Source organism: Heliconius melpomene, chromosome 16 (genome assembly GCF_056956725.1).
Source record: "Heliconius melpomene rosina isolate 202511_hmr_F chromosome 16, ASM5695672v1, whole genome shotgun sequence".
Lineage (NCBI taxonomy): Eukaryota > Metazoa > Arthropoda > Insecta > Lepidoptera > Nymphalidae > Heliconius > Heliconius melpomene.
Window position 1 is genome coordinate 3,186,765 of NC_140404.1, and position 26,966 is coordinate 3,213,730.

A 26,966-nucleotide genomic window follows, 5' to 3' on the forward strand; every position below is an offset into this window, starting at 1 on the left:
ACAGGCAGCCACGTAGTGCTTGCTTTTCATCAGGGACAGAATACCCTCTTCAGCATTAACCACAAGCTCGAAAAAAAAACCCGACTGCCTCTATAGCAACGAAGATTTAGATGCGTTTGCACGTATTGGATAATTGGAGTTGAATGTATTATTTCAGCGCGATATATTTGGTTTCATATTTTTATAGTAGTTATTAGTAGGTAGGTTTTTGTTTATAATTTCTTCCGTTTAAAAATAGTCATTTAAATATCTAAAAAATGTCATTTAAATATATTTTAATAAGTACTTGAAAAGATTAGTAGCACAGATTTAAAATTACGGTACCTACTAAAAATCCTTGCTGTGTAAAACAATTGGAAAATCCTTATTGAAACTACGAAAATGTGGTTTGCATTAGGGTTTCATTAATTTTCACATTATCTTAAGTGCTTTGCAAACATATATTATATGAATAATCCAGTAGTAAAAGCGGGCGAAGCCGCAAGAGGGCCGCTAGTTCTAACATAAATCACCAAAATGTAAACAGGTAAACTATAAAAGAAAAACTTAGTTAGTTTCAATTTATATTTATTTAATGATCATCTCTTAGCTTAAGACAGGAAACATTTATAAAATAGCAGCTAATAATATAATCATAACATTTACAAATCACTTATTATTTATTGTTTTAACTTTTAACATCGCCTCTTTACGCCTCCTCTGTTTCAGCTTTACGCTGTATCCTGCTTATAGCAGGGTAGGTAGAGGGAGTAGTGTTAAAACACTCCGCTCCCCACGTCTTCTTTTTGACATATGAAAATAAAAGTAGGCTAATAAAGTTTCAGAAATTTTGAAGCTAACACAACTAGGTAATTGTTATTGCTTTATTAAAGAGATCATCCAATTATGTTTCTTTTGTATAAATTTGATATATCTACCGTATGAAATAATATTTCTTTTTTTAGCTTCACACAGTATCGCAGACATATCATGGAAGGTATGGGGAACCTGGAACCTAGTGTTAAGACTTCGTTCCCTTTAAGTCACTTTCGTTTCCCACATTCCGTCGAATTCTGGAGCTATTGAGAGTTGAGTGACGGAACTAAACGCCGACAAATATTTCACGAGTATTAAAATTTTAATTATCTCTAAGTAAACAGCCATACTAAGGCTTAATACAGGTTTAATTGACATTAAATCGATACAAATTACTAAAGTTATGTCAATACGATGTTAATTGACATCTTAGAGAGTGACAGATAGTCTCTTAACTGTTGTATAATTCATCAGTAATAATTGTTATATTTTTTGTTCCCAGTTTTTAATTTCTTTATAATTCATGATTTATCGTCGGCATGATCATTATGCCGGATCGGGAGTGTCTTAATAGGAACGTAGTGTCTTAACACTAGTTTTTAGTTCTCTGTCTATATATCAGGTGAGATAGATTTGCTTTGGTAAAATAGAAAATGTATAAATATATGTTTAATTAGACTACTTTGTCCTTTCATTAATTTTAAAATAAAACTCCAAATTAATCTAAAATCATCTACGGCCATCATATAAAATTCTATTATTACAGTACCAACAAGCTACGTTTACAATACGATAAAATACTAGTTTCTAAAATAGACCGCTTCAGGCTGGCAGTGTTTGTTTTCTAACGTGTTTAAAATCTGTTTAATTCCTTCACTCCGTCTCTCTCTCAAGTCGGCTCATTAACCTCTGATTGTATGTATGCTTGTACTGAAATTACTCGGGAACTAAATATTTTATTATTTTCAAATTGATATCAAAAATTAGATTTATTTTTCGGACTAAGAACTGAAATTAAGTAATTTACTATTTTTTTTATATTTATGATACTTTTGTAAGTAACAAGCGTCCTTTTAAAACAAAGACGCCCTGAAGTCGGTAAACAGTAAATGCACTGATCGCAATTATTCTAAGCTGAATGACTAATTTCACAACTAATTGACTGAGTCATCATGTGTAATATGGGGGATTACATTTTATATTATGTCAGTCAGGTTTATCCAAATTTGCATTAAATTGTGTAATAATTATTATTTTCAATTCAAATTCTGCTAAAAAAATCGTAAATAGGTTATTTCAACTAAAACCATAGAGTCACTTGTGACTAAGAAATTTATTTATTACATTTTAAAACATAATTTAAAACAACATATTTCTTATATCTCAAAACATAATTGGATTCTCATTATTCTTAAAACATTGGTCAAAAAGACTTTTTGCGATAACAAAAATAATACCATTTGAAAAGTAAGTTACCCAAGATGAGAGCTAGGCTAGGAGGCAATATTGAAACTATAAAATAGCATTATTCAACGCCAACTCTCCGCCTTGTAAATCGTGAAATGATAAAACTCTACTCATAATACATACTGTGCGTTTTACAATACAATTTTAAAAATAGATTTGGTTTCTGATATAACAACTAATGTACATGATGTGGGACACGTATTCAAGAAGGCAGCTGATAGCAACGTCGTCGCTTTTATGTTTGGCCTACTCTATCATAAGGCGGTTTTGTCGAAAAAGGATGCAAGATCGTTAGAAAATTGCTACAAAAGTTAACTTTCTGAATTTTTCTCGTGTCCCATATTAGTTTATTAGTTAAATCGAACCCCGGAACATTCCGGAGGCAAATGTATACAAGCACTTAATTTTATAATACACAATTCTTATCAACATACAAATTTCATACAAAAAGAACTACGTTTCATTATAATACAGTGACAAAAAACATCTAAACACGCTACCGTCGGGTACATGACTCGAAAAACCAGTAATCAGTACAAAATGGCCGATATAGAAAAGTAATCAATTTTTCTAAGCGTTTTCTTTTTACATAGCATTAAAAGCGAAAAAAAAATCGGATGAGGAAACTAGCACAAAATACAAATACGACATACAGGCTAGGCTAATATCACAGGAGGTACTGGGAACGGTGCGCCGCCTTCCACCCCGTCGCCCCCCACCCTACCACCGCAGCCCCCACCCCCTTCAGGTGCCTATTTACTATTCAGAAGGGGCGAAACGGGCCACTGCCAATATATTTCGCGACAATTAAGATTTCAATAAAATATTTCAACCTCATTTCATTGCACAACTAATTGCACAACCTATTCCGCCACTCGATACATCGATACGCTCTCGATTAAATCATTCGAATAAAATAAATTAATGACAAAACACTTAAAATGTACATCCTATATAACGATAAGTACGTAAAAATCGTATTTAACCGATTTTTATAAATGATAATGGTAACAAAGCGTAAATTGTGAGATAAGGTAACATAAAGAAAAAATATACAAATTAAACATAAACTGAACGAAATCAAAAATCAGACTTATTAAAATGTGTTGGAACCAACGTTGGGCGGTTGGGCCAACGCTTGGCCTTGCCAATCTACGCGAGTAAGGTCACATACGCTCATCTGTTGTCGAGTGCCGACCACACGTCATCACTTATAAGGTTTTTTCTTTTGTTACGGGCATATAATACGATAATACGTAACATTCGATTGCCCACAACGTTGCCAGTGTTTCTTAATAAGCGCCGTCTCGCTCGCTCATCACGGCGAACTGCACTGGCTTTTACTTTCAAATTTTATCGGATGCGACATACTGTTATATTCAAGATTACTTCTTTGTCGTAGAATACTATAGTTATTTGTGAAACGTAAGTTAATCGTAAACGTTGTCCGTACTCTTATTTACGCGCGACCGTCCCCAGTTGTTTTGCACTATACCTTAATCACGATTTCAATTAATTAATTAATTACAGTACAATAATGCAATAAAAATTATGGCTTATATCTAAAACTCCAACGTAACCGTTCAACGTCCTCACTGTATCTCCTGGCCTGGACCGACGCGACGTCTCAGCTGGTGCCAAGCAGGCACCGCGGGTCCGACGCTAGGACTGATCGCACACTAACTGGATCACGCCCGCCGGCACCTGAGCAACTTTCACTAAATAATAAAAACACGCTAACGAAGTAAGTACTTCTCTTAAACAACAAAGAATTGGCTAAACGTCAACTGTGAACTGTCCGTTTCGGGGTAACGAGAATTCTGTGGATGATGTCCAGCGGTGAGGTCGGGCGGTGAGGTCTGGCCGTGAGGTCGGGCCGTGGGGTATGGCCGGGCCCGGGCGGGTCTCGGTCGGCGCCTCGAGCGCCGTGGGCTCGCGAGTGCTCACTCGGTGCGCTGGCATCACAGCGAAGAGTGCAGGTGCGCGCTGCGGCGCGGTCATGAGTCAAGAACGGTGAGCAGGCCGGGGGGCAGCAGCGCGTCCGGCCGCGCGCCGTCCTGCATCTGCCGCGCGAGCTGTGCGCAGCCGAGGTTAGCGTCACCTAGTTCCGGTATTGCGTCGAGCAGCGCGAGGCACTCGTCCTCGACCGCTCGCCGGGCTTTCTTCCCTATCCACGAGTCGTCACATTCCTCTCTCGCTCGCCTTCTCCTGGCCTCTTTCTCCTTGCGCGCCTCTTCGCTGAGACGGCAGTATGTGTTATTAATACAGACGGAACGGCGCAGGTCTCGCGCAGGGTCCTCGATGTTTTCTAATTTTTGTGAGCAAATTTCAATGACACGTTTACGCTCCTCATTAGCTCGAAGGCGCGCAGAGATCATAGAGAGCTTGGGCCTGGTGGCGGGTTCAGTGCGAGGCGGACCAAACATCTCATCCTCAAATGCGTCAGCAATCTCCGCACCTCGCGAGCTCTCCCGTTCTTCTTGCGGCGTCATTCTGCAAAGACCAAAGGAAATTCGTTTATTTGTGACAATTCATAAAATTTAGAATAACTAATATGGGGAAAACATTAGGTGAAGTGAAAAACAATACATTCAAATAAACATTTATAGTTTGTGATTAATTGCAAATGTCATTAACCGAACTTGAAATCAAGGCGTTAAAGGTAAAAGTTGTCGTTTCCATCCAAATGTATATTAACGTATCGCGGAACGCATACCATTTAATAATAAACCGAGCCGACGCAAGTACTAGGTCAAAGAACAATGCCTCGATGCCTAAACGGGCCAATAAGATTCACACTTGATATAATCCACCGCCGTGATCATATAGTATAAAGAGAGCAAGGAACTAAACAAACAGGTTTTGAATATAATATGTGACCTACAATTATTTTTATAAACACCTACCTAGAAGATATATCCGATGATAAAATAAAAAATCCCGACATAAACATTGTGAAAAATTGAAATAATAAATGAGCACTACAATTATAACAAAAAGTCCAAAACACCAGCACTGAAAGATCGCAATTCGTCACTCGTCCTCGACGGTGAGCAAGTATAAAGGCAACACAACAAGTGAGACCAAACGAGACCGCGCGAGAGGTGCGCGTGCGCAGCCCGACGATCACTCGGCGAATGACAGTATACTTCGGTGTAGATAAGACATTGAAAAAGCCAATTGCGTCACCCGTGTACGGCTACGTACGTGCGAGAGGAAGCGGGTGACGTCGACTGTAAACCGTCATTTAGACTATTGACTGTCATGACTCGTTCTATTTGTTTACGACACAAAAGCTCCCAACCACCAGCTAATCGGTAAAATCCCATCGGTGGTACTTCACTATCGAGTTTACTTCATTTTGTCTATTGTATCTAAACCTAGATATAATTTAACGATAAAATTAAGTACAAAAATTGATATTTCTCTACGTGTAACTATCCATATAAGGTAAAATATATTTAATAATAAATTTAAGGCGTGGTACTAAAGCAGTAAGCTCTGAATATTAGAAAATTATACAAAAAGTACTATACACTTCTTTTGAATAAGCTCTAATGATAGAACTTGAAATAGTTTTAGGCGATAACTAGACCAGCTCATTTAAAGTAAGAGCCTATTGAATAAGAAATTGTAAATGTCAAAAACTCCCAAAACCTTTTCAATACTTAAATCAGCTGCATGTCAAAATACTGTAAAATTGTCCATTATAAAGTAAATTAACAACATTCGCGTCTTGCATAATTGGTTTCGCATTATTGTTACGGTTTGACCGACAATCAGCCTGTAATCTTAGGTAAAACAGTTATAAGACTTCTAAGCTAAATAATTTTTGTTCTCATTTGCATTTACTTGGAAAATTTAAAACACATATTTTCCCAAACATTTTTTTTCTCAAATTTTACCTTGAAAACTTATGGCGTGAGAATTTTTTACGATTGAACAAAGAAATATATCGCCTTAAGTTAAGTAGGTATATCCAAAACAATAAGCATAATTTAAAATCGAATGAATGACAATACACGCTTAAACAGCGAGTATTATATGATCTAAAAGACATTTTTACTTTTTTTCAAACGAAAACGCGACAGTCGGCCGCGTGTTGGCGACCCCTACAGTTACGATCTAATAAATCTTGCTCCAACCGCCTCGAGGTTACCAACTACCTGCACTTTCTTTTCTCTGTCTCACACGCGTGCTACCGTGAACCAAATGACATACCGAAACATCTCACCGATAAACGTCAACTATATGAAAGATCTATTTAGTCAAGCAAAATGGAATATCGACTAATATTTTAAAGCCAATTTAATGCAGTAGACCAAAATTATGTAAATGGTCTTTTGCAATTTGTATATTGTTGATTATATTAAAATTCCATATAGAAACACCTTTTCTTGTAGAGTTTCGAAGATATTTTTATAAGTTTTTTGTAATGCACGAGTCGCGAGCATCTGTTAGTATTAAATATATTGAGTCAGGGCGTTCAGATTGTTCTGGTTTTCAAAAGTACAACGACCGAGCGACCCTCGCGTCCGAATTTTGTCGAATGGAAATGGCGTATACTCACTCAGTTATCGGTTTTCATTCGACAACGGCTTCCGAATTCTATCGTTCAAGAAATAAATAAGTTATTAATAAATATTATTGCAATTAATCCTCGTTTTTGCTAGTATCATAATTTTATAATGAATCAACGGAATGTTACAATTTGTGGACCATTTTGTGAGTAATTAAAATAATTCGACAATATCTATGTATTTGCTTTGAGGTTATAAATCTAATTTCGGAATAAAAGCGTTATTTCTCAGCATTTCAACCCTCAAGGCCTTATGATGTAGTTAGCGGGGCATTCTTTAAAGAGGTCTCACATGTGATTGATCGTGGAATGTAGGCGTGAAACGGTACTGCGGACAGTAATATGCTAAATTCATAAGGTTTATGTTTTCAAAGTATTTTATATATTTCTTTAAACTTTATATTTTAGGAATTAATAACGAATTAGTAATTTTACTTCAATAGCAAATTATTAAAAAAAAAGGTTTTCTTTTATTTTATTATATTCAGAATATTCCAAAAAAAGCCTTCGATGAGATAAAATGTTAACAAATTAAGATTGTTTGATATAAAAAGGGCAGAGGTAACTCCCACATGCCAGTTGCTCGTGTTTTACCCTCCTTATATAAAGTTAATGTCATTTGACATATAAATTATAATCAAAGAGATCACCTACGTTATATTGCAGCTTTAATATAGAGAAAGCCGAGAAAAGATCAAAGAATTAAGCGTTTTCTACTATCGATCGATATTTAAGTCTTTTATGGTTTCGTATGTTAAGCATTTTCAACAAATTATTAGCAATATGCTTTACATGGTGGATTAGTATATCAAACGATGGTTGACCTTTTAAAATTAACTTTGCAAGTGCATTATAATAGACTAGATCTTTTTAATTCGTGTTTTTTTGTAAATAAATTATTTTCTTAATTGAAAATACAGTTTATGGATCTTCGGAATTATAAGGAAAGAAAGTGAAAATTGTATTGCATTGTTGAAAATTTGTACTCTGGCATTTTCATTCTCATAATGGCTATAATATAGAATGACAAGAATATTTAATCAGTCCTCATATTACAAGCGAATAGGTTGTTGAGACCGTATCAACAAACTGTTTTTATCAATTGAAAATGATAATACAACATTATATTATATAATAAACATGACACTGGTTATATACAAGTATGATATTTGCGCGAGTATATTGTACGGCTCAGTTACGTACTACGCCTTAAGTAGGGGCTTGGAGAGTTCTTTGTTCAATTAAAACTAAAATTGCTTAAAAAACATGACTAGATATACTAATATAGTTATATCTTTGAAGATATTATACTAAATATATTGCCCAATACTGCGAAATATCTTAAGATGAATAATCTAAATTACTATATACTGTGTAATGTACCTTGCTCGTTTTGTATAAGCACGTATAAAGTTAATAGGCCACAATAGACAATGGACACAACGCATCGCAAATAAATCACTGGTAATGGCATGGCAGTCGACGCTCAGGAATTATTGACTGCGTATATTACTTAATTTATAGTAGGGAATCAACGTTAAGTGGAAAACCGTAAGTATTCTTTGATATTAATATTTAGTTTATAGTAACATTCATTGTATGTAAATTTTGGAATTTTGCTTTACCCCATTGAATAATATTATAATTTCTTCTACAGAAACCTAGAGAAAAACGACTATATATACGGATACTAACTTCGCCATTTTTTTTTCTATTTCATTTTTTATTAATAATAATATTAATTTGAACAAGTTTTGACATGTTAATGACGTAACATGACAATAGCAGTGACATGATAAAGACTAATATTGCACTTCCTTTGTGTAACTATTTTGAAAGTTGATTCTATCCAGGAAAACTAATATTCTGTTTGTTGAAGATTTCTAGAATTTGTCTCCCAAAAGATAGATATCACAGAGGTAATAAAATTTAGTGATAATAGAAAATGGCCTTGATCTACGGGAGATAGGCGTGGTCAATTACATAGCAATCTGGAAGTATAATTAAGAATAATAAACTTGACAAAGTCAAGAGAGAAATTAATGCTGATTTATAAAAAATAGTAATTGTTCTAGAGTTGATTTCAAGTTAAAGCGAATTTTAATTTTAAATAAACAATTACAAGGAAAATAGTGAAGAAAATCCAAATATGAAAGATTTAGGTATATCGAGATGACATTTTTGTATATATTTACCTTCTAACTAAAGTAATAAACACAATTTATGTCAGTAATAGCTATTCGGTTAGCATTTTATTATACATGACTTTTAAATTGTTTTGAAAGTGTTTCAGAATTATGGGATTGATTATTGAATTATTAAACCTTTATTCTGTTGATAAGATAAAAAAACGGCTGAACAAACAGTTATTAGTCGAGTTCGCTGTATTACTTTTGTGGCTTTAAGCCATAATCGAGTAACTTTTAGCGTATACTAAAGTTAAAAATTTTGAATACGTGTAAAATACATGTTTTACTGCTAGTAGTATAACATCATAAATAAGGTTCCGTCCCCCACCACGCCTCAGTGGCAGACGTGACGTGATGATAACTTCAAAGAAAAGCCTCGTAAAATCAATTTCCTTGTAAAGTAAAAATTTGTGTCAGGGGTTTTGGTCAAGGCTATTTGTAGATGTACCTAATTGTTAGATTTCTTAATCCATACTAAACAAATATCACGATATTTTTTTACTTGAGGAGTTCCAATGAAGAACGCTACAATAGAAAGTGTGTAGAAAATTAACATTTTTCTTTCGTAATTACATAACATTATATTAATATCGTTTTGCTTCTTTTAAATGTAATATTTTTGTTATATAATATTTAAAGTATTAAAATATACATACACCAGTATTTAATTTAATTAATTAATTTATATTTTTAGGACATATGCTGAAAAAGTATTCTGTAGAACCGTTGATGGATTTGAAGTTCTTTGATGATCCCAGAATAGGTCGTTATGCGCTATTCTCCTATGAGTGAAAGAGAGCGCTGTTTTTTCAACAATTGCTCAGGTAGAAGTTACAAACGTGGCGGTTTTAAAAAAAAAATATTGCCAACTTTAAAAGAAAGTATTTAAAAAATAATGGCTAACATCTTATTCAAACGCCTCAGGATATGAACGTGGACTATAAAGTATTTTATGACCTCATTCGTAGCTCAATCCATTTGCGCTGGATATTTAAACTAATATCTAAACTTAAAAGGGCTTAGGTCAAGTGTAGGCGTTTGATATCACATAGATGGTTAACGAACGTAAAATTTTCGCTACAATAATTTAAAACTTTTAAAATAAAAATTACACAAAGAAATGAAAAAAAAAACAAAGAAATCACCGAAAATTACGAAATTTTTAGCAAACCAAAAAAAAATCCACCAAACACTTAACACAGATAACTAATAAAAAAACAACAATTATTAAAAAAAAAAACAACAAATTACCTGAATCAATTAACAAAGGGCACACTTCCTAAACTGAACTAAAAAAATTAAAAAAAACACCAGTCCAAACTTAAGAAGTCCACTTAAGTATTTACAAAGGCGCTTAATTCAAACATAATGCCAACAAGATGTGTCCACATGAAACAATCAACTTCACTATCCGTATCACATAGCTAACACACGTCCGCACCGTTGGGCTTCTCGCGCCAAACTGAACGCCCGCCCGTCCGCGCGTGTAATGGCCGCTACGTTCGGATACTCGGGCTAGAGGGCGTGCTGGGGAACTAAGGGTTGAAGATTGAAGACACCTCATTATATTTTTGTTATATATATAAGTATTTAAAATCAAATTCAAATCAGCTTCATTCTGTATCCCGCACGCAGCAGGATAGGCAGAGGGAAATTAGTGTTAAAGCACTACGTTTCCCATTTTTCGCCGAATTCTGGAGACATTGCGTGTTGAGAGAACTCAACAACGATCTTTTAATATATTTAAGTGTTTAATTTTTCATTTATAGCTATAATCTTTGTATAATATTAACTAATTAATGAAGTATATGTAGTATAGTAGTATTGTTGATAGTTCAATTGAGTTTTGTCAATTGTGTTATTTTCAATTTTAGGTTCCCGGGAGAATAATGGAACTATTAGGTACGAGTGATGTGCGATCGTGATTGTTCAATTTATATTCAAGGTTGTTAATACATCACTAATTATAACAGAATTCGTGTAATAAATGATTAAAAATACAAAACAATTATTTAACTAATAATTAAGACTAATATTTTCAAAGTTATAGTAATATTTAGATTTATTCAATGAGCAGTTGTAAATGTACGACATTTTACTACCATTGAATAATTAATACTTGTTAAATATTTATGTGTTAATTATATTTAAAGTGGGTATATGGGGTTATTAAAATCATGAAAGGACTAATTTCTATGACGGCTTTGTAATAAAAAGCAAAAGCTTAAAACAGTGCGCTCTGTAAAGCTTCAAGAAAGACAGGTTTTTATCGTTTAATCACACCTACTATTACTCAAACAACAGATGGCCAATACGTCGTCAATTTTCTAATACTTGTTCAAAACACCAAAAAAATTGCCTTCTTCTTGTTTTAAGTAAGTAAAAAAGAAACACTTTAACTAAAAATCCAAAGCTAATATCATAAATGTATTATTATTATTAATAATAATTAAACGGATTATTATTAATAAGCATTCACAATTATTATTTAAAAAAAACTATATTAAAAATCCTTCACAAGCAGATATTGCAAATTTGAATTTTCTATATAAAATGACTTTGTTTTAGTTTGGTAGGAAGAAAGATGAAATTTTTGATTTAGGAGCTTTGTTAGCGAGATTAGTTCATCTTGGCTCTACGCATTCCTTTGTCTCTTATTGCAAAGACGTATTTTTGTTCTCTAAAAAGCTGTATAAAAATATAAAATATACTTTATAAAAAAAGATTTGTATAAGTTTCTTTAAAAGATTTTGTTTTTAACAGGCCGAGCGTGTTGTGGGTTCGATTCCCGGTCAGAGAAGTTAAATATTTAATATTTTCATTTTCACGATTTGGTCCCAAGGCAAAGCACGGAGTTCAGTTATGCCGTTCAACGAGTGTTTAGGTTCCCTCTGCCTACCCTGCTATATGCGGGATACAACGTGACGCTAAAAACAATGGGTTTTCAACAGATTAGAATAATATCACAACTATAAAATAACAATTAAACTAAAACTACCAGAGCTTTATTTTTTATATAAATCTTCGCAGAATTAAAGATATAGAAGGACTGTTCGTGCTATGCGCTCTCTACTAAAGCGGGATAATAGCAGGTAGTCGCTAACTAAATTTAAAATCATACGGCAAGTATGAAGCCGCGAGCACCTTCTACGATGAATCGCTAAACGTTTAAATAACATTTTCATTATTATTTGTAAACATTTTAGTTACGATCTAAAGTGTATATTTCATATAATTTCATTTAGTATTCACTTCAGTAATAACCAACAAAATGGCGTTGCAATTAAAAACTCAACGTTCCTCAAAGTTTATTAATCTCTTCTCGCCTCTAGCCTTGTATTACTTTCACAGCCAGTCTCACATTTTGTCATATTTAAGACGTAGTCACATTAAGACGTCCTCATATCTTTAGTTTAATGCATCCTGTACATTACAATAGATTTTCATTTGAATAAGAGCCAACAGGGTGTCAGCAGTCAGCAGCTGCCCGACCCTCGGATCGCCATATCCAATCATGCGTGAAGGTGCACCGCGCTGCGTTATAATAAACTTCATATTACTACTATTATTTACAATTACCTAGTACTAGTAGTACTTGTTTCGAAGGTTATCCGATTAAATTGTTTAGTCGTGAAGATGTTAACCGACTAAATGCGATTCGCTTACACGTTATACTATTCTAGGAATATAATTTGGATACTTAATAAAGTTATCTGGAATTGGAGTAAATTCTAGAAAATGATATGGAAACATGTTTCAACCTGTGAATTAAGAAATCAGCTTCCGCTTTATGTCTCACACAGCGGAGACAAAGGGAATCTAGTGTTCAAACACTCCGTTATACATTTTCCACTGAATTCTCGTGGCATAACGTTTATATAATATAATTTTAATATATAATAGAAGGATGCAAAACAAGTTTATGCTAGTATTTAACCCGAATATAGGAGGATGTTAGCTGGAGGTTCAATAAGACTTTCACCTTCGGCTCGCGGCGCAAGGCCGTAGCGCTCCCCGTACTTCCGCGCCACGCGACACTACTCAGCTATGGAGTTGGAGACCGTTTCTGCAATACGTCTTTCGACTATTGCGATCGTTATTACGTAAATATAATTGTTTTATATGCCTTTAGCTATCAATATAAGGTATGGAAATATAATTAGCATTATAGAATTTAAACTTTTACTTTTTTTTAATCACCCTGTATGTAAAAAACGCAAATGGCCAACGATTTGGCAATAGCTTTAATTTTTAGACGTAACGGAAACGGACGCTAAAGGAAGTTAAAATAAATTTTCGAAGATTTTAAAACAACTAACGGAATGTCTGTCTGTCTGTCAATCCATTCACGGTTATGGTTCGGGACCTATTGTTATTCATTACCTGCTCTGGGACCAGCGAGCAAGTCTACACGCCAGCCGACCCATATTCACAGACGGTAGTACGATCTCATTCCGCTCGTTAAATCGATGCTTTTAATAGAGATGATGGTGATGGCTGGAAGACTCAAGATTCCATTATATTTAAATAAGCCGCTGCGGAGGCACGTGCGAAATGTTAACCTGGCATTTGGAATGTCTTGCTATGATAGGACTAGGACAATATAATTATGTTTTTATATCTAAATCGTTATTGTTTATTTAGCATCACTCTATATCCCGCATATAACATCGTAGGCAGCGTGAACCTAGTGTCAAATCTCTCTTTTTCACATTTTTTGCCGAATTTTGGAAGATATGTGTATTGTTCAACGCCGAGCTTTACCTCAACTAGAGCAAACAAAATGAAAATATTAAATATTTAATTTGTTCAAGTGGGAATCGAACCAACATCCTGTCGCGTTTACAATCACACCTTGTGCCTACACCACGACTGACCTCTCACTCACCTTTCCGCGTTATATTGTAAACAATATGAACATGACGTCACACGATGCTAAAACAAAATGGCTATCAACATAATTATTATAATCTAAGAAATTTCAATATTTACTTTTTAGTAGGTATACCTTCAAAATAAACTACGCTAAAAAACTCCACAAACTTGGCGACAACGACCGATAAAGTTTTTAAGTTTCGGCTGAGGTGGTCTGACATTATTTTTCTGATTATCTCTTATCGTTAAGTAGTCGCCGTGACGTTCACAGATAACAATTATATTTAAATAAATATTATCTAAAAAATTAAAAGAAATAAATTGAACGAAAATTATAATGCTATAATAACTTTTTAAATGTCAAAACAATACCTTGAACAGCTTTCACTGATGAACGTATAATAGTTTGGCTTAAAGTTTGGGAAAGTAAGCCGTAACTAGAGAAATCAGATACTTTAATAACTGTATAATGGGAGATAGATATTGTATTGGTTTAGTAAAACATTAAGTTTTATCGTCGTTTAAGCTAGAGAGAGAGAGAAAGAGAGCTAATTTCAATAGCCGTTTCACGTTCTTTCCCGCATACTTGCAAATTCAAAGGATTCAATGTCATAGCGTGTTGCTTTATCCCCGACTATCGAACCCACACCCTTTGCGGTTAAAGACGTTGTTCCATTGCGCTACAAGTGCCAAAGTAAATAAGTATTATTCTAAATATATATTAGGTATATATTATGTTATAAGTGAGCTATTTTAAGTGAACTCTCGTCACTATTGTTTTGTTTAAATATTTCCAACACAAACACTACGCAGTCGATCTGCCAATGTTTTTCAACAACTTGTGTACGTGAGACATTGCTAATAGTACCTATACTAGATTTTTTTTAGCCTTACGCTCTATAGCGCATATAGTAGGGAAGGCAGAGGGAATTTAGAGGGAACCTAGAGTTAAGACATTCCGTTTCCCACTTTCCATCGAATTTTCAAGATTCAAGGCCACGTTTTATCTGCTTACCAGGGCAAAAGAAGAAAATATAAAATAAATCATTCCCCCGAATGATAATTGAACCTGCAACCGTTACCTTCACAGCACGTTGTACCATTATGTTACAACGGTCTCCAGTAATACTAGATTCCATACATTCAATTCATTTTCCATATCATCCATTGTACTATGTGACCCTTTTACTTTTCGGTATAGTATAAAGAAGTCTGTCTTGTAAGCAGGTAGTTACTTCAAAGAAACGATGGTGATTCATATCGTAAAACCTTATAAGCTCGATAATAAAACGTTTAAAATGTAAAAACATGGCATTAAACCTATTGTTTTTTACTTAACGACTAACTTAAAGATTGAAATGCTAAATAAAGACAATATAAAATATCTAAGTAATAGTTATTAACAAAGAGTTATTAACTAATTACTATTTAACTTCTATATAATATACTTACATTTTAAAAAATAATATAATAAGGCAAAAAATATTGAGAGTAATTTTAGAGTTTCATCATACAAAACGCAATGCCACCAGAATTCTACGGAAAATGGGGAACAGAGTGTCTTAACACTAGGTTTTATCTATCTACCCTGCTGTGTGCGGGATAGAGCGTGAAGCTAAATAAAAGAATATTATTATATTTAGAGTTAGCAATTAAACCTGCATGATTGACCAGTTTCAAAATCGATAGAACAGCAATCTAGTTGTAATAATTAATTAATCACTACGAAGGGGCTATTAAGTAATTATTATCAAATATAATTGTTAAATACAATCGTGTTATATTATAATATAATAGTATATATAGTCTATACAGAAACATATATTGTTCATATTAATTGTCTCTACATAGAGACGAAGTAACATTTCAAATAAACTAATATTTCTATTTAGCAGTTAAATATGCTGCAGTAAGTTATAAGATTAAACTAAACTTATGAATATTAGTTTAGTAGGTTAATAGCTATCAGTTATTTCAATAGTTTCTATAACTATTTTTACTTTAAACTAATTCTGTTCAACAATAAGTTAACCAATAACAAGTGAATTTATAACCGCAATCGCGCCGAGTCAAGATTACAAAATAGTTTGTTTACATTATCGTTGGAAAAGAAACGAACGTTACCAGCCAACGGGAACAAAGACTTGCCGACGACTGCCGACGATGCCCGAGGACGCACGAACGGATCGAGGCTCGAATGCTTTCTACTTACTTAAATATGATAATTTACTTTAATTTAGATTCTAATACTTTGTAATAAGTATCTCGATACTGGCAAATACTACGCGAAGAGAAGTTATTGTATTTTCGACTTTAGTGCTTAAAGAATAAGAGTTTTATCGTTATATTGTCATAGTGCGCACCGTACGCCCGCACAGCACTTGGCTGGGCCTTGATTATTGAAAAATTTTAGTGACAGTTCCATCAACTTTTTACGCTTATTAAGTGAACGGTGATTGAATGTTTGTAGCGGTTTATGTTTTATTTAGATTTTTGGATATCTATAAGTAATCTGTTTTAAATACCTTTTAAACTATAAAAATATATATTTTCAGAAATCAATAATATTGAAAAATAATATATTTTATATTCATTCATAATGGCTTTTGATTGTCAAATTCACTATTTCTAAATTGTATCAATATAATCGTATTATTACATTGTAGAGTCTATTTAGAAACTTCGAGGTCGTCGTGGCTTAGCGGCGCAAGGATGTGACTGTATCGCGGCAGTTATGGATTCGATCCCCACTCGAGAAAGTGAAATATTTATTTACGTTTATATTTCCATGTCTTGTCCTCAAGGTCGAGGCAAAGCGCGGCGTTGAGCTCTACCACTCAACACGCAATGCCTCCAGAATTCGGCAGAAAGTGGGGAATGGAGTGTCTTAACACTAGGATCCCTCTGCCTACCCTGCTGTGTGCAGGACACAGCGTGAAGCTGATTTATTTTTTATTTATTTAGAAATTTATATTATACCTACATTAAATATCTCTACATAGAGACGAAGGAACATTTTGAATTAAATAATATTTTTGTTTAGTATCTAAACAGACTACGGTATATTTTAAAGCACAGTTTAAACAACATCAAGTTTCTTATGAATATAAAAATAGAGGAACAAATAAATACTTTTGTTTTCTTTCATTTAAATCAAAAACAATAAAATGACAAGTAACTGTATGAAAATAACTTCACTATCTTGGGATATTAATAAAAATCCCACTTTTCGCTCTCCTTATTTTCTAAAAGCAGACTTGTACAATTATAAAGAAAGATCTATAACTAAATATATATATATAAAGTAAACGTACATTCATAAATACGGAATTACATATATATATATATATATATATATATATATATTCAGACTTTATTGTAAAATGTATGTCATTCTGACTGGGATTCATCATGCCTTATCATTACAGTATTAGTCACAGCGGTCTTGTTATGTTCGATGATGTATACTCCTTGCTACACTTGTTTAATTCTTCAGAACTAAATTCACCAAGTGCCTACGTCCGTTACATTTTATTAATGAATACGTAATATATAAAGTAATGGAATATTTAATAGAAAAATAAAAAACGGTTAAGTGCGAGTCGGAACAGTCCATCCGGGTTACATACTAGATATTTCTCTTTTTTCCTTTATTTCTATAGTTTTCACGTCGTGCCAAATTTTATAAATGTAGATCCACGGGAAGTACTCTATAGGTTTTGATTATGCCGAGAATTTCACACAAATGCAGCAAAATCGATGCAAATACTCATACCTTTTAATTGCGTTGACTTAGAAGGTTAGAAGCTAGGTTTCCAAAATTTTGAAGTACGGAACCCTAAAAACGCAAACTTCCCATCCTCCCTTGATTTCTGAACACATGTCATATCTATGATATCTATTTCCAGATTATACACAATAGTTAGACTCAGTGAACGATTTATAATCACATCGAGATTCAATTAATTCCTAATACAGCGTTATTCGTATAAAGTTTCAAATGAAACAGGCCTCCTAATTCTAATTGAATTCATTTATATTCAAAACGTGTAATACATACAATACTCCTCTTTATTGCTTCATCTTTAAAAGGCAACGGTTTTAAAATTATTCTGCCTATATTAATTACATGTAATAGGTATGTAGATAAGTTAAACATTCATATAATTTTGTAAGGTCGTTGACCATGTTTAAAAGAATTACAATAGAATTGTGTTTATTTTAGCGAATAATATAATAAGTAAATTTTAAGTTACTAAGTTAAATTTATACGGACAAGAGTATTTTTTTAGCTTCACGCTGTGAAGCTAAGAAGCTAGCCCGCATATAGGAGGGTAGCGATGGAATCTGGAAATGTAGTGTTAAAACACTCAGTTCCCCATTTTTTGCCGTATTATTTTGGCCTCGACACCAGAGGAAATGTGTAAATCGAACTCACAATCTGCGCCCACTTGTGTCCCTGTGCCACAGAAATGACCTCCAAGTACTCTTCAAAGACAAAAATAATATATAATAGCCATATTAATTTATTAAAATAATATCCTTAAACAGTATTTATTTGTCTTTAAATCTTCATCCAAAATAACAACTGGATTTCACTTCAAAATCTTTGATGCCACAAAAATCCAAGAACAGATTGGATGGGAGATGATAAAAGACAATCCTTTTTACCTGAACGACGAACAATGCGAGGAGTTCCAAGACGCTTTAGTAGTACTTGTGTGTTTGTTTTGTATTTATTAACAAAATAGTAAAGAATTTTTTATGACTCAACAAGCGTTTGTGTAATTTGGTCATAAACTAAGTCTTTATGAAGTTTTTTAGGTTCAAGCTTTATGTCTCATATTGTAAGGCTTCGTGTTAATATTGTTTGTACGTCGCTTTCTGCCCGTATTCAGGATATTGCATGTTGTGTTGCGGAACTGAACGCCGCGTATTATCTTGGTATTCATGTCACCGGGTTGTGATCAAGTCACAGCGTTTAGAGTCGGACGCTGTTCTACTGCACCACGACAGCCACAATATATTTTATTTATTTTTTCAACTTCTTCTCGCTGTATCATCATTGTACACAGAAGGAACCTCCGTTTTCATTACCCTCGTTACCAGATCAAGAAAAAAGAAAGAGAGAGAATCCACCACCGGACCTCGTCTCAATTTTTTTTTGTGTATCGAAGCTTGTTTAAATTAAATAATTATTAAAAAAATAACCAGTACGTATATTAATAAAAAAATAACAAATAACTAATTTACGTGTCGTTCATGATCGTATTTACATTTATAAGATGAAATCACTGGACTATTCTAGTTTGCAACATCACAAGTGTTATTGATAGAGGAATGAATAATAGCTTTATTTTTACTGCCAACACTGAAATAGAACTTTATTATTATATACTATTATATATTATATATTTTGCGAAACTTTTATTTTTTTACAATTCTAGCCTAGAATTAGTACTCGTAAATCAAAATTACGTAGATTTATTGAAAAAAAATGTATAAAAAAACAGAAAATAATAATAATATCAGCTTCACGCTGTATCCCGCACACAGCAGGTTAGGTAAAGGGAAACTAGTATTATGACACTCCGTTTCCCACTGTCCACCTTATTGTTCCTACATTGTGATTTAAGGGGCGGAACTTAACGCCGCGAAAATAACAAAAAATCAGAAAATAAAAGTAGCAAAATATTCTAATAATTATAATAGAAGTCAAAGTGACGTATGTGCTGAAAGCAATGTAAGTGATGTATTTTTAGTACCCAATGTCACATGGTGGAAGTGTCAACGACTCGATAACGAATTCAACACCTGCCTATAAGAAATCGATGTGCAGGACTTATAAAGCAACGAAAAAAAAAATTAACGAGACATCTTTTAAAACCGTCAGATTGACCTCTAATAATATTTATTAGGGCTTTTAGTTTGTCCACATTTTTTTTTGTCAAAATATATTTTCGTTGTTTTACAATTGATTTTGTAAAGAATATTTTTTTTTATTTGACAGCTGTCAAAATCAAAATCAATATTTATCTATAAATGTGTTTTATGGCTTAATATTAGTGTCAATATCTAATAAATCGTTTAACTAAAGTTATATTATGATTGAGAAAGTCAATAGAATATTAATAGATTTCTTAACTCGAAATGATTTATGTAATAATTTTTTTTAGCTTATATAATCATAAATAAATAATATAATTTATTGGCTTGCATAATGAGGAGATCTCTTATTATTTAATACGTTATTAGAATAAAAAATGTTGAACGAAGTAAAGGAGTCTACATAAGAGACAATATAGAGAAGGCAGTATATTATAAAGTTTATCTCATTTAAAAAATTAAATAAATATAAAAAAAATACTTCACATTTTTCCTCCAATACAGGTAGAGAAAGGGGGGGTTCCTTTTCTCTACACACTTCGAATTCTACTTTCCACCTTATTTTCCGTTATAATTATTAGACACCATGTTAAATGGAATTTTAATTAACTACAGTAGGGAATTCAAAGTAGGTACCTTAACTATCTATCGAGTAGTAATCGAATCCACAACTACCGTGTATCGGCAGATCCTGGCTTGCTGTCCCCGCCATATCAAATAAATACAACTATAGAAACTATAGCTAGAATAATTAACAATTTTTTAACACAGTCATAAGGATTCCGCTTTTAATTTAAAGGTACGGAACCCTAAAAATACGTTTCGCATTTCTCATGATTTGCCAAAAAGAGTGAAGTTGTTAAGAATTAGTAATTCATAATGCTCTTACGTTTAGGATTACGCGTAAAGTTTTGAGACATGAATCACGTTATAGAGTTCTTATCCTCCAGAGACCATGTTTCCTCTGCTGAGGCGAAACTCAAATAGACAAACATCGCTTATGTTGGGAACATACTGGCTATAGAAGAAAATTAGTAAAATGGTATAAGCAACACCTTTGACAACTTTGTGTTTTCACCGAAAAATGATTACTTAACATTGACGCCGTCTTGTGACTAACCGCGACGGTCGGGGGTTCGATTCCCACTTGGAGACATGAATTATTACATAAAAAGCGGGAAAACGATGTATCTTAACACTAGATTACGTTTAACTAATCTGCTATTTGCGGGATATAACATAAAGTTGAAAAAAAAAAAAATTAATTCTGAACGATTATTTTTCTAATTTAAATCTACATAAAAATGTTAAATATATTGCATTATATGAGTGAAAAAAGATATATAAAAGAAAATAAGATAGGAAAAAGATAAAGCAGGTAATAAAATCTGTCATTATATTAATAAATTTTAAATACCGCTACAATTGTGCTGAAGGCTCTTGTTTTAATAAGATTATTGTAATACGATATTGAGCGCATCGTCTGATGAACTTGACTATTAATTAATTTAATCAGAATATCTCTACTTAGCTTCTATTGTACCGCACAAAGCAGGGAAAGCACAAGGAACCTAGGAACCTAAATTAAATACCCTACGTTTCCTATAAAAACACCCATACTTTCCGCCGAATTATTGAGGAGGAACCTTCTCAACTCAGTTATCGATGCGAGCAAAAAAAGTTAAATATTTTATTCCCTCGAATGAAAATCGAACCTGTATCCGTCGCGTTTACCATCGCACGCAGAATATATCTTACGTACCATTTTAAAGAATTAAAGGTAACTCAACAGATCGTGCTCCTACTTTCTTTAGATCTGAGTTATTCAAACGAAAACGTGGTTTTTTTTAAAGAAAAGTTCAAGTTGTTTCTTTTTACAAATTTTTACAAGCAATAATATCTTTCCCATGAGCCTCGATCAACATTTAATGAGGTTATCGTTTAGCTATTGGATCGTAAGAAGAAGGCAGTATGAGATGGAGATGGTCTCTATAATGGGGGAGTTCCTCACTCTGGAACCTCAGCCATATATGGCCTAGGCCCTTTTCCTACCAAGATATTGTTTTCTTTTCAAAATTTATTTAAAGATTTAAATCTGGTCTTTTAAGTATAAATATATATATTTTTTTTCTTTTATAACTTTTACACGTGTCTATCAAGATTCAAGCCGTCTCGTGGCGCAGTGACACAAGCATGTGACTGTAAATGCAACAGTTGTAGGTTCGATTTCCACCTGGGAGAATGAATTATTATTTATTAATATTTTCATCTCTTTGCTCTGGTAACAAACCAAAACGCGGCGAGTTCCGCTTGAATTCTGCCACTCTATACGCAATGCCTCGAAAATTCGATGGGAAGTGAGGAAAGGAGTGTCTTAACACTAGGTTCCCTGAACGATATCTATCGAGGTACCTTTAAAGTTATTATAAAATCATATTTGTAAATATTCATAAGCATCGTTTAACAACGTTTTATAAGCCTTGTGATACATTAACTGACGTGTGTATATAATTTTACTTTTAAACATTATTTATTGAACTGGAAAATTAGATGTAAGATGGACTTTGTTGTCAGCTTGAAATTACGCAAAAAGAAAATTTTCTTTTATATATTTTCTTAATTTTTTTTATAAACCTTTGTTTTCTTTTGTTATAGTTAAAATTTAATTTTGTTGATAATATATGTATGTATATTGTATACCTACCTATATACTTATTTTTTTACTTAAAGTTGGATATGCTGAGGGAACCTTTTAACCACTCTAAACATTCCCATGTTGCATGGCGAGACTCAACGTCGAAATTTGTATTTTTAATTCATTATCTCAAATGGGCACCGAACCTAAAACTGCCGCCACGCCGACCACATGCCTCACATTATATCACAGGTTATAAAATAATTAAATTCACTTTTCAATTAGCGTTACAATTTTGACATAATTGAGTAAAATCATCAAAAGAACTTTCACATTTACTATCTAAGTTGTATAAGTAAATAATTCAGCTCCTAGGCGGTGTAACAAGAATTTCTTGTTATTATTAGTAAGTCGGCCACTAAGCGAATGGAGATATGAAGATCCATACGTTTTTTAAGTAAGATTTCGAATACTATTGTGAAATCGATTTTAATTTCAAAAAGTATTTCATATGAATACAAATTTTAAAATATTTTTTTTCTCAGTTACTTATAGAACTGATAGTAAGTTAAGGTTTGTTATGTTAGGAATTTGTGTTAATCGATATAATTATAATAGAATAATAGTTATATTTTAATCAATAATAATATGAAAAATGTCTATATAAATGTCTATATAACAACAAAAAGAAACGAAAATCAAGATGTTGAAAATGAGACAGGAAAAAAAACGCTACCTGCTTCTGCTATGTCTAATTTACAAATTGGCCATAATATTCTTATTACTATACAAGATTGTTTTACTGCTAATATACTAATTACTATTTACTTATAATTAACAAACAGAAATGTCGGTCTGTTTGGTAAAACCACCATTACTAAGAAACAACATAATAATAAACAATAAATGGGTAAATAATAAATAACAAACCTTAACGCCTCCAGAAATCAGCGGAAAGGAGGGGACGGAAGTGTCTTAACACTAGGTTCCCAGGTTCCCTCGGCCTATCATAACGGCAAACCATATTATATCAATATTTAATATACTACAATTACTATGCAGTAGTTGTATAAGTTAAATTGTATGTATATTGTATGAAACATTCAAATTATACAATTATACATATATATATATATATATAGATATGTATGGACCGCCCTCTCGCTGTAAACACGTGTGCGAAATGGAGTTACTGCGCCTAGATATCGCTACATCGTTAACGTTATTTATAGCGAATTATCACAACGGTAAACGGGAAAAAATGTTGCATATATATATATAAAAGGTGGCAGAAGTCCGTTGGTTTGTTAATTATTACTGATTTATAATAAATCTAGATGGATAGATAGAGAAAAGTAATAGATAATTTTATACATTAGTTATAGAGGGTTTGTGTAATAGATATAACTCAGCGTGGAGTTCTATGTTATAGTTTCAATTACGTTAGAGGGGAAGTCCTCTCGCATATTTGAAATATTCAAGTCCAGGTTTGAACCTATAACCATCAAATTCAAGAGACAATACTAAACTGTCTTATATGTGTACTTTAAGAATGTCAATTATTGTCAGGTTGTTTTTAATTATAATTAGCTAGTTAGTTAATGATACACATTTAAAATTTACGACTGTTTTAAATTACGGTAAATATATAGGAAAATATTCTTAGCAATAATTATAATGGAAATGCGAAAAGCATGTTTTTTTTACTAAAAAAAGTATTTAGTATCGCAATCTAAAAATTTTAAAGGATTCCCCATAAGGGAAAAGTTAGTTTATATGATAATAGTGAAGCTAAAACTTCGAACATTACGATATAAAGCACAGCGTATTACAAAAACACGTCAGCCAAATCTAGAGTAAACTGTTAGTTAATTTTGAAAAGATTATTTTGTTTATATTTGTATAAAGAAAATACTTATTTAATTAATTATATTATATATGTCATTAAATAATAATAAATATGTAAGTCATTAGGAATAATATCAATAAGAAGAATTTGACAACAATTTGTGCACTATAAATTGTTTAAATAATCATACTAAATTTACGATAACTTTTCCATATTAATATAGCACAAAATAAAAATCTAAATAACACATACAAGCCACTTTACTTTAAAAAAAAACACTATATTTTTTTACTTTTTTTACTATTCCTATATAAATCTTTCCATATAAAAAATATCTTAATACAACTCTAAGTTTACAACTAGATTACTTCTACAACTTCTCGTTTTTTACATATGTATGTAAAAAACGCCTTAAAGTTATACCTAGGAGAGTTACGACCGTCGGACTCGCTTTTGGGATCTCCGATGACGTCGACTGCTTAAAAACGCCATTTTATATATTTGAATGGTATTTATCATCTATAGTGTTTATAGTTCGATCCAGTAATTAATTTATTACGAAATATTATGAAATATGTATCTATAATACGAGGTCGTCGGGGTGCAGAGGCGAAAGGGTATGTAACGTGACGTTTGTGGCTTCGATTTCGCTTCGAGGAAATGAATTATTATTTGTTAATATTTTCCGCTCTGGCACCAAGGCAATAGCCCGGCGTTGCTTCAAATAGGGAATGTCTCAACACTAGCTTTACACTCTGCCTATCCTGCTGTGTGCAGGATAAAGAGTGATGTAAAAATATTTTGGATTAAATTTTATGATATTTATCGGTAGATGCTGTACTTACACCATGTTTTTAAAGGAAAATATGTACATTATTTTAAGAAAACAAGGTAATTTTACATGTCTTTAGAAATTTGAAACCGACTCCAATGAATTTCTAACAAAGGGAAATCCTTACAACTCTTTGACACGTGTTAAATATATTCAGTAATACATAATTGAGTGGAAGGCTTTACGCTGTATCCCGCACACAATCGGATAGGCAGAGGGAACCTAAGGGAAACCTAACGGAGTGTCCGTTCCCCACTTTCCGCCGAATTCTAGAAGCTTGAGTGGCGGAATTCAACGCCGCGCTTTGCCTCGACACTAGAGCGAAGGAATTAAGATATACATTTAAATAAATAATAAATATAGTAAAGAAGATGAATATTGGAAAACATTTAGTTGTAAAGTTCTAGCTTTAGTTCTAAGTAATACGACGGCGTCTCTCTTTGAATCTTTCGGCGTAATCTTACGTAACGCTAAGTTCGAATTATAAAGTAATTGAATAATAAAGTAGACATTTTTCTATTTAAATGTGTTTAACGAGATATTTATTTTCATATTGTTTTAGCTAATCCTGCATACTATAACAAGAACCTAGTGTCAATACACTCTGTTCCACGTTTTTGAAGCTGCATTATGCCTTCATAAATAGAAATAATCGTCCTCGAAGGAATTCGAAACCACCACCATCTCATTTACAAGCAGACGTAGGTCCACTGTGCCATAATGGCCTCTCAGCAGACAACCCTTTAACGTTCACATTTTTCATATAATATCAGAGTTCAAACTCAAACTCTAATTAAATAGTTGTTGAAAATATATTATTAAATTTGTATAATGAAACAATGACGAGGGTTTCGCTTATAGCGTTCACCTTGAAAGACATTTGTTTAAATATATTTTTTATATATTTATATATATATATTTCAATAAATTAAAATATTTTAACAAATGCGAAAAACAAAGGATAAGGCGATCAGTTACATAGAGACAAAAATAATTAATTTGTTAATGTAATTGAAAGCATAAAAACACTTTCTTTAAAGTGGGCTTCAAAAGAATTGGTAGTTACCACGTTTTCATTTTATATATTTTTCTAATGTAAAAAATCTAAATACTCATCTCCTTTATTTAAGTTACATTGTAGGACATTCGATTCCGTCTCGGGGGACTGAAATATTTAATATTTTCATTTTACTTCCGTCATTCAATTAATCAAGTGAAGGAAGTGTATTGCCACTAGGTTCCCAGGTTCCTCTGCCCACTCTGCCATGAATTTAGTTAGTAAATTGGGCTATATTTGAAATCTTGTAAAGCCTTTGTTTTGATCAAAAATTGGAACAGTAAGTACATATTATGATACTTATGTAGAGATCAAAAGCTTTTTATATTTCCAATTACGTTTTTATACCCGTTGTATTTATTAAGCTATAATTATTAAAACAATATAAATACGAAAAATAACTTAAAAATTAAATTATAAAAATGTTACTTAACTTTTATATTTTAAACATATATCTATAATAAACATATATCTTAAGATTAACCATAAATATTTTACTCACACACAAGGATTATAATATTAAAGGCTTGGAAATATCTCACAACGGGAATTATATGAACGGAACCTTTCCGCGTTGAAAGAAAATTAACTTTATAGGTGAAATAATAAAGCTTGGAATATCTTAGAATATCTTTTAGCGTACGACTGTCAACGGATTCGATTTTCACTTGGAGATAGAAATATTTAATATTTTCATATCCGTTTTCTAGTTACGAGACAAGGCGCGGCGTTGAGTTCTACCAGTCAACTCGCCTCATTGAATTATGAAGGCTTAACACCAGGTTCCCAGGTTCCTTCTGTC

General features: G+C 32.7%; 1 protein-coding gene across 4 annotated transcripts in view; it reads right to left on the reverse strand.

Moving 5' to 3' along the window:
- Positions 1-550: 550 nt before the first annotated feature.
- Positions 551-26,966, reverse strand: part of LOC146530699 (uncharacterized) — a 146,260-nt gene continuing 119,844 nt past the window's right edge. For 2 of the 4 annotated variants that reach the window (XM_085199130.1, XM_085199132.1), the window contains one exon: positions 551-4,755. In XM_085199130.1, the coding sequence (XP_085055256.1) occupies positions 4,260-4,755 (496 nt within the window). In that variant the 3' untranslated portion in view covers positions 551-4,259. Of the gene's footprint in view, positions 4,756-5,168; positions 5,411-10,281; positions 10,506-26,966 lie in introns of those variants that run through there. The other 2 variants (XM_085199133.1, XM_085199131.1) reach the window with 2 other exon arrangements.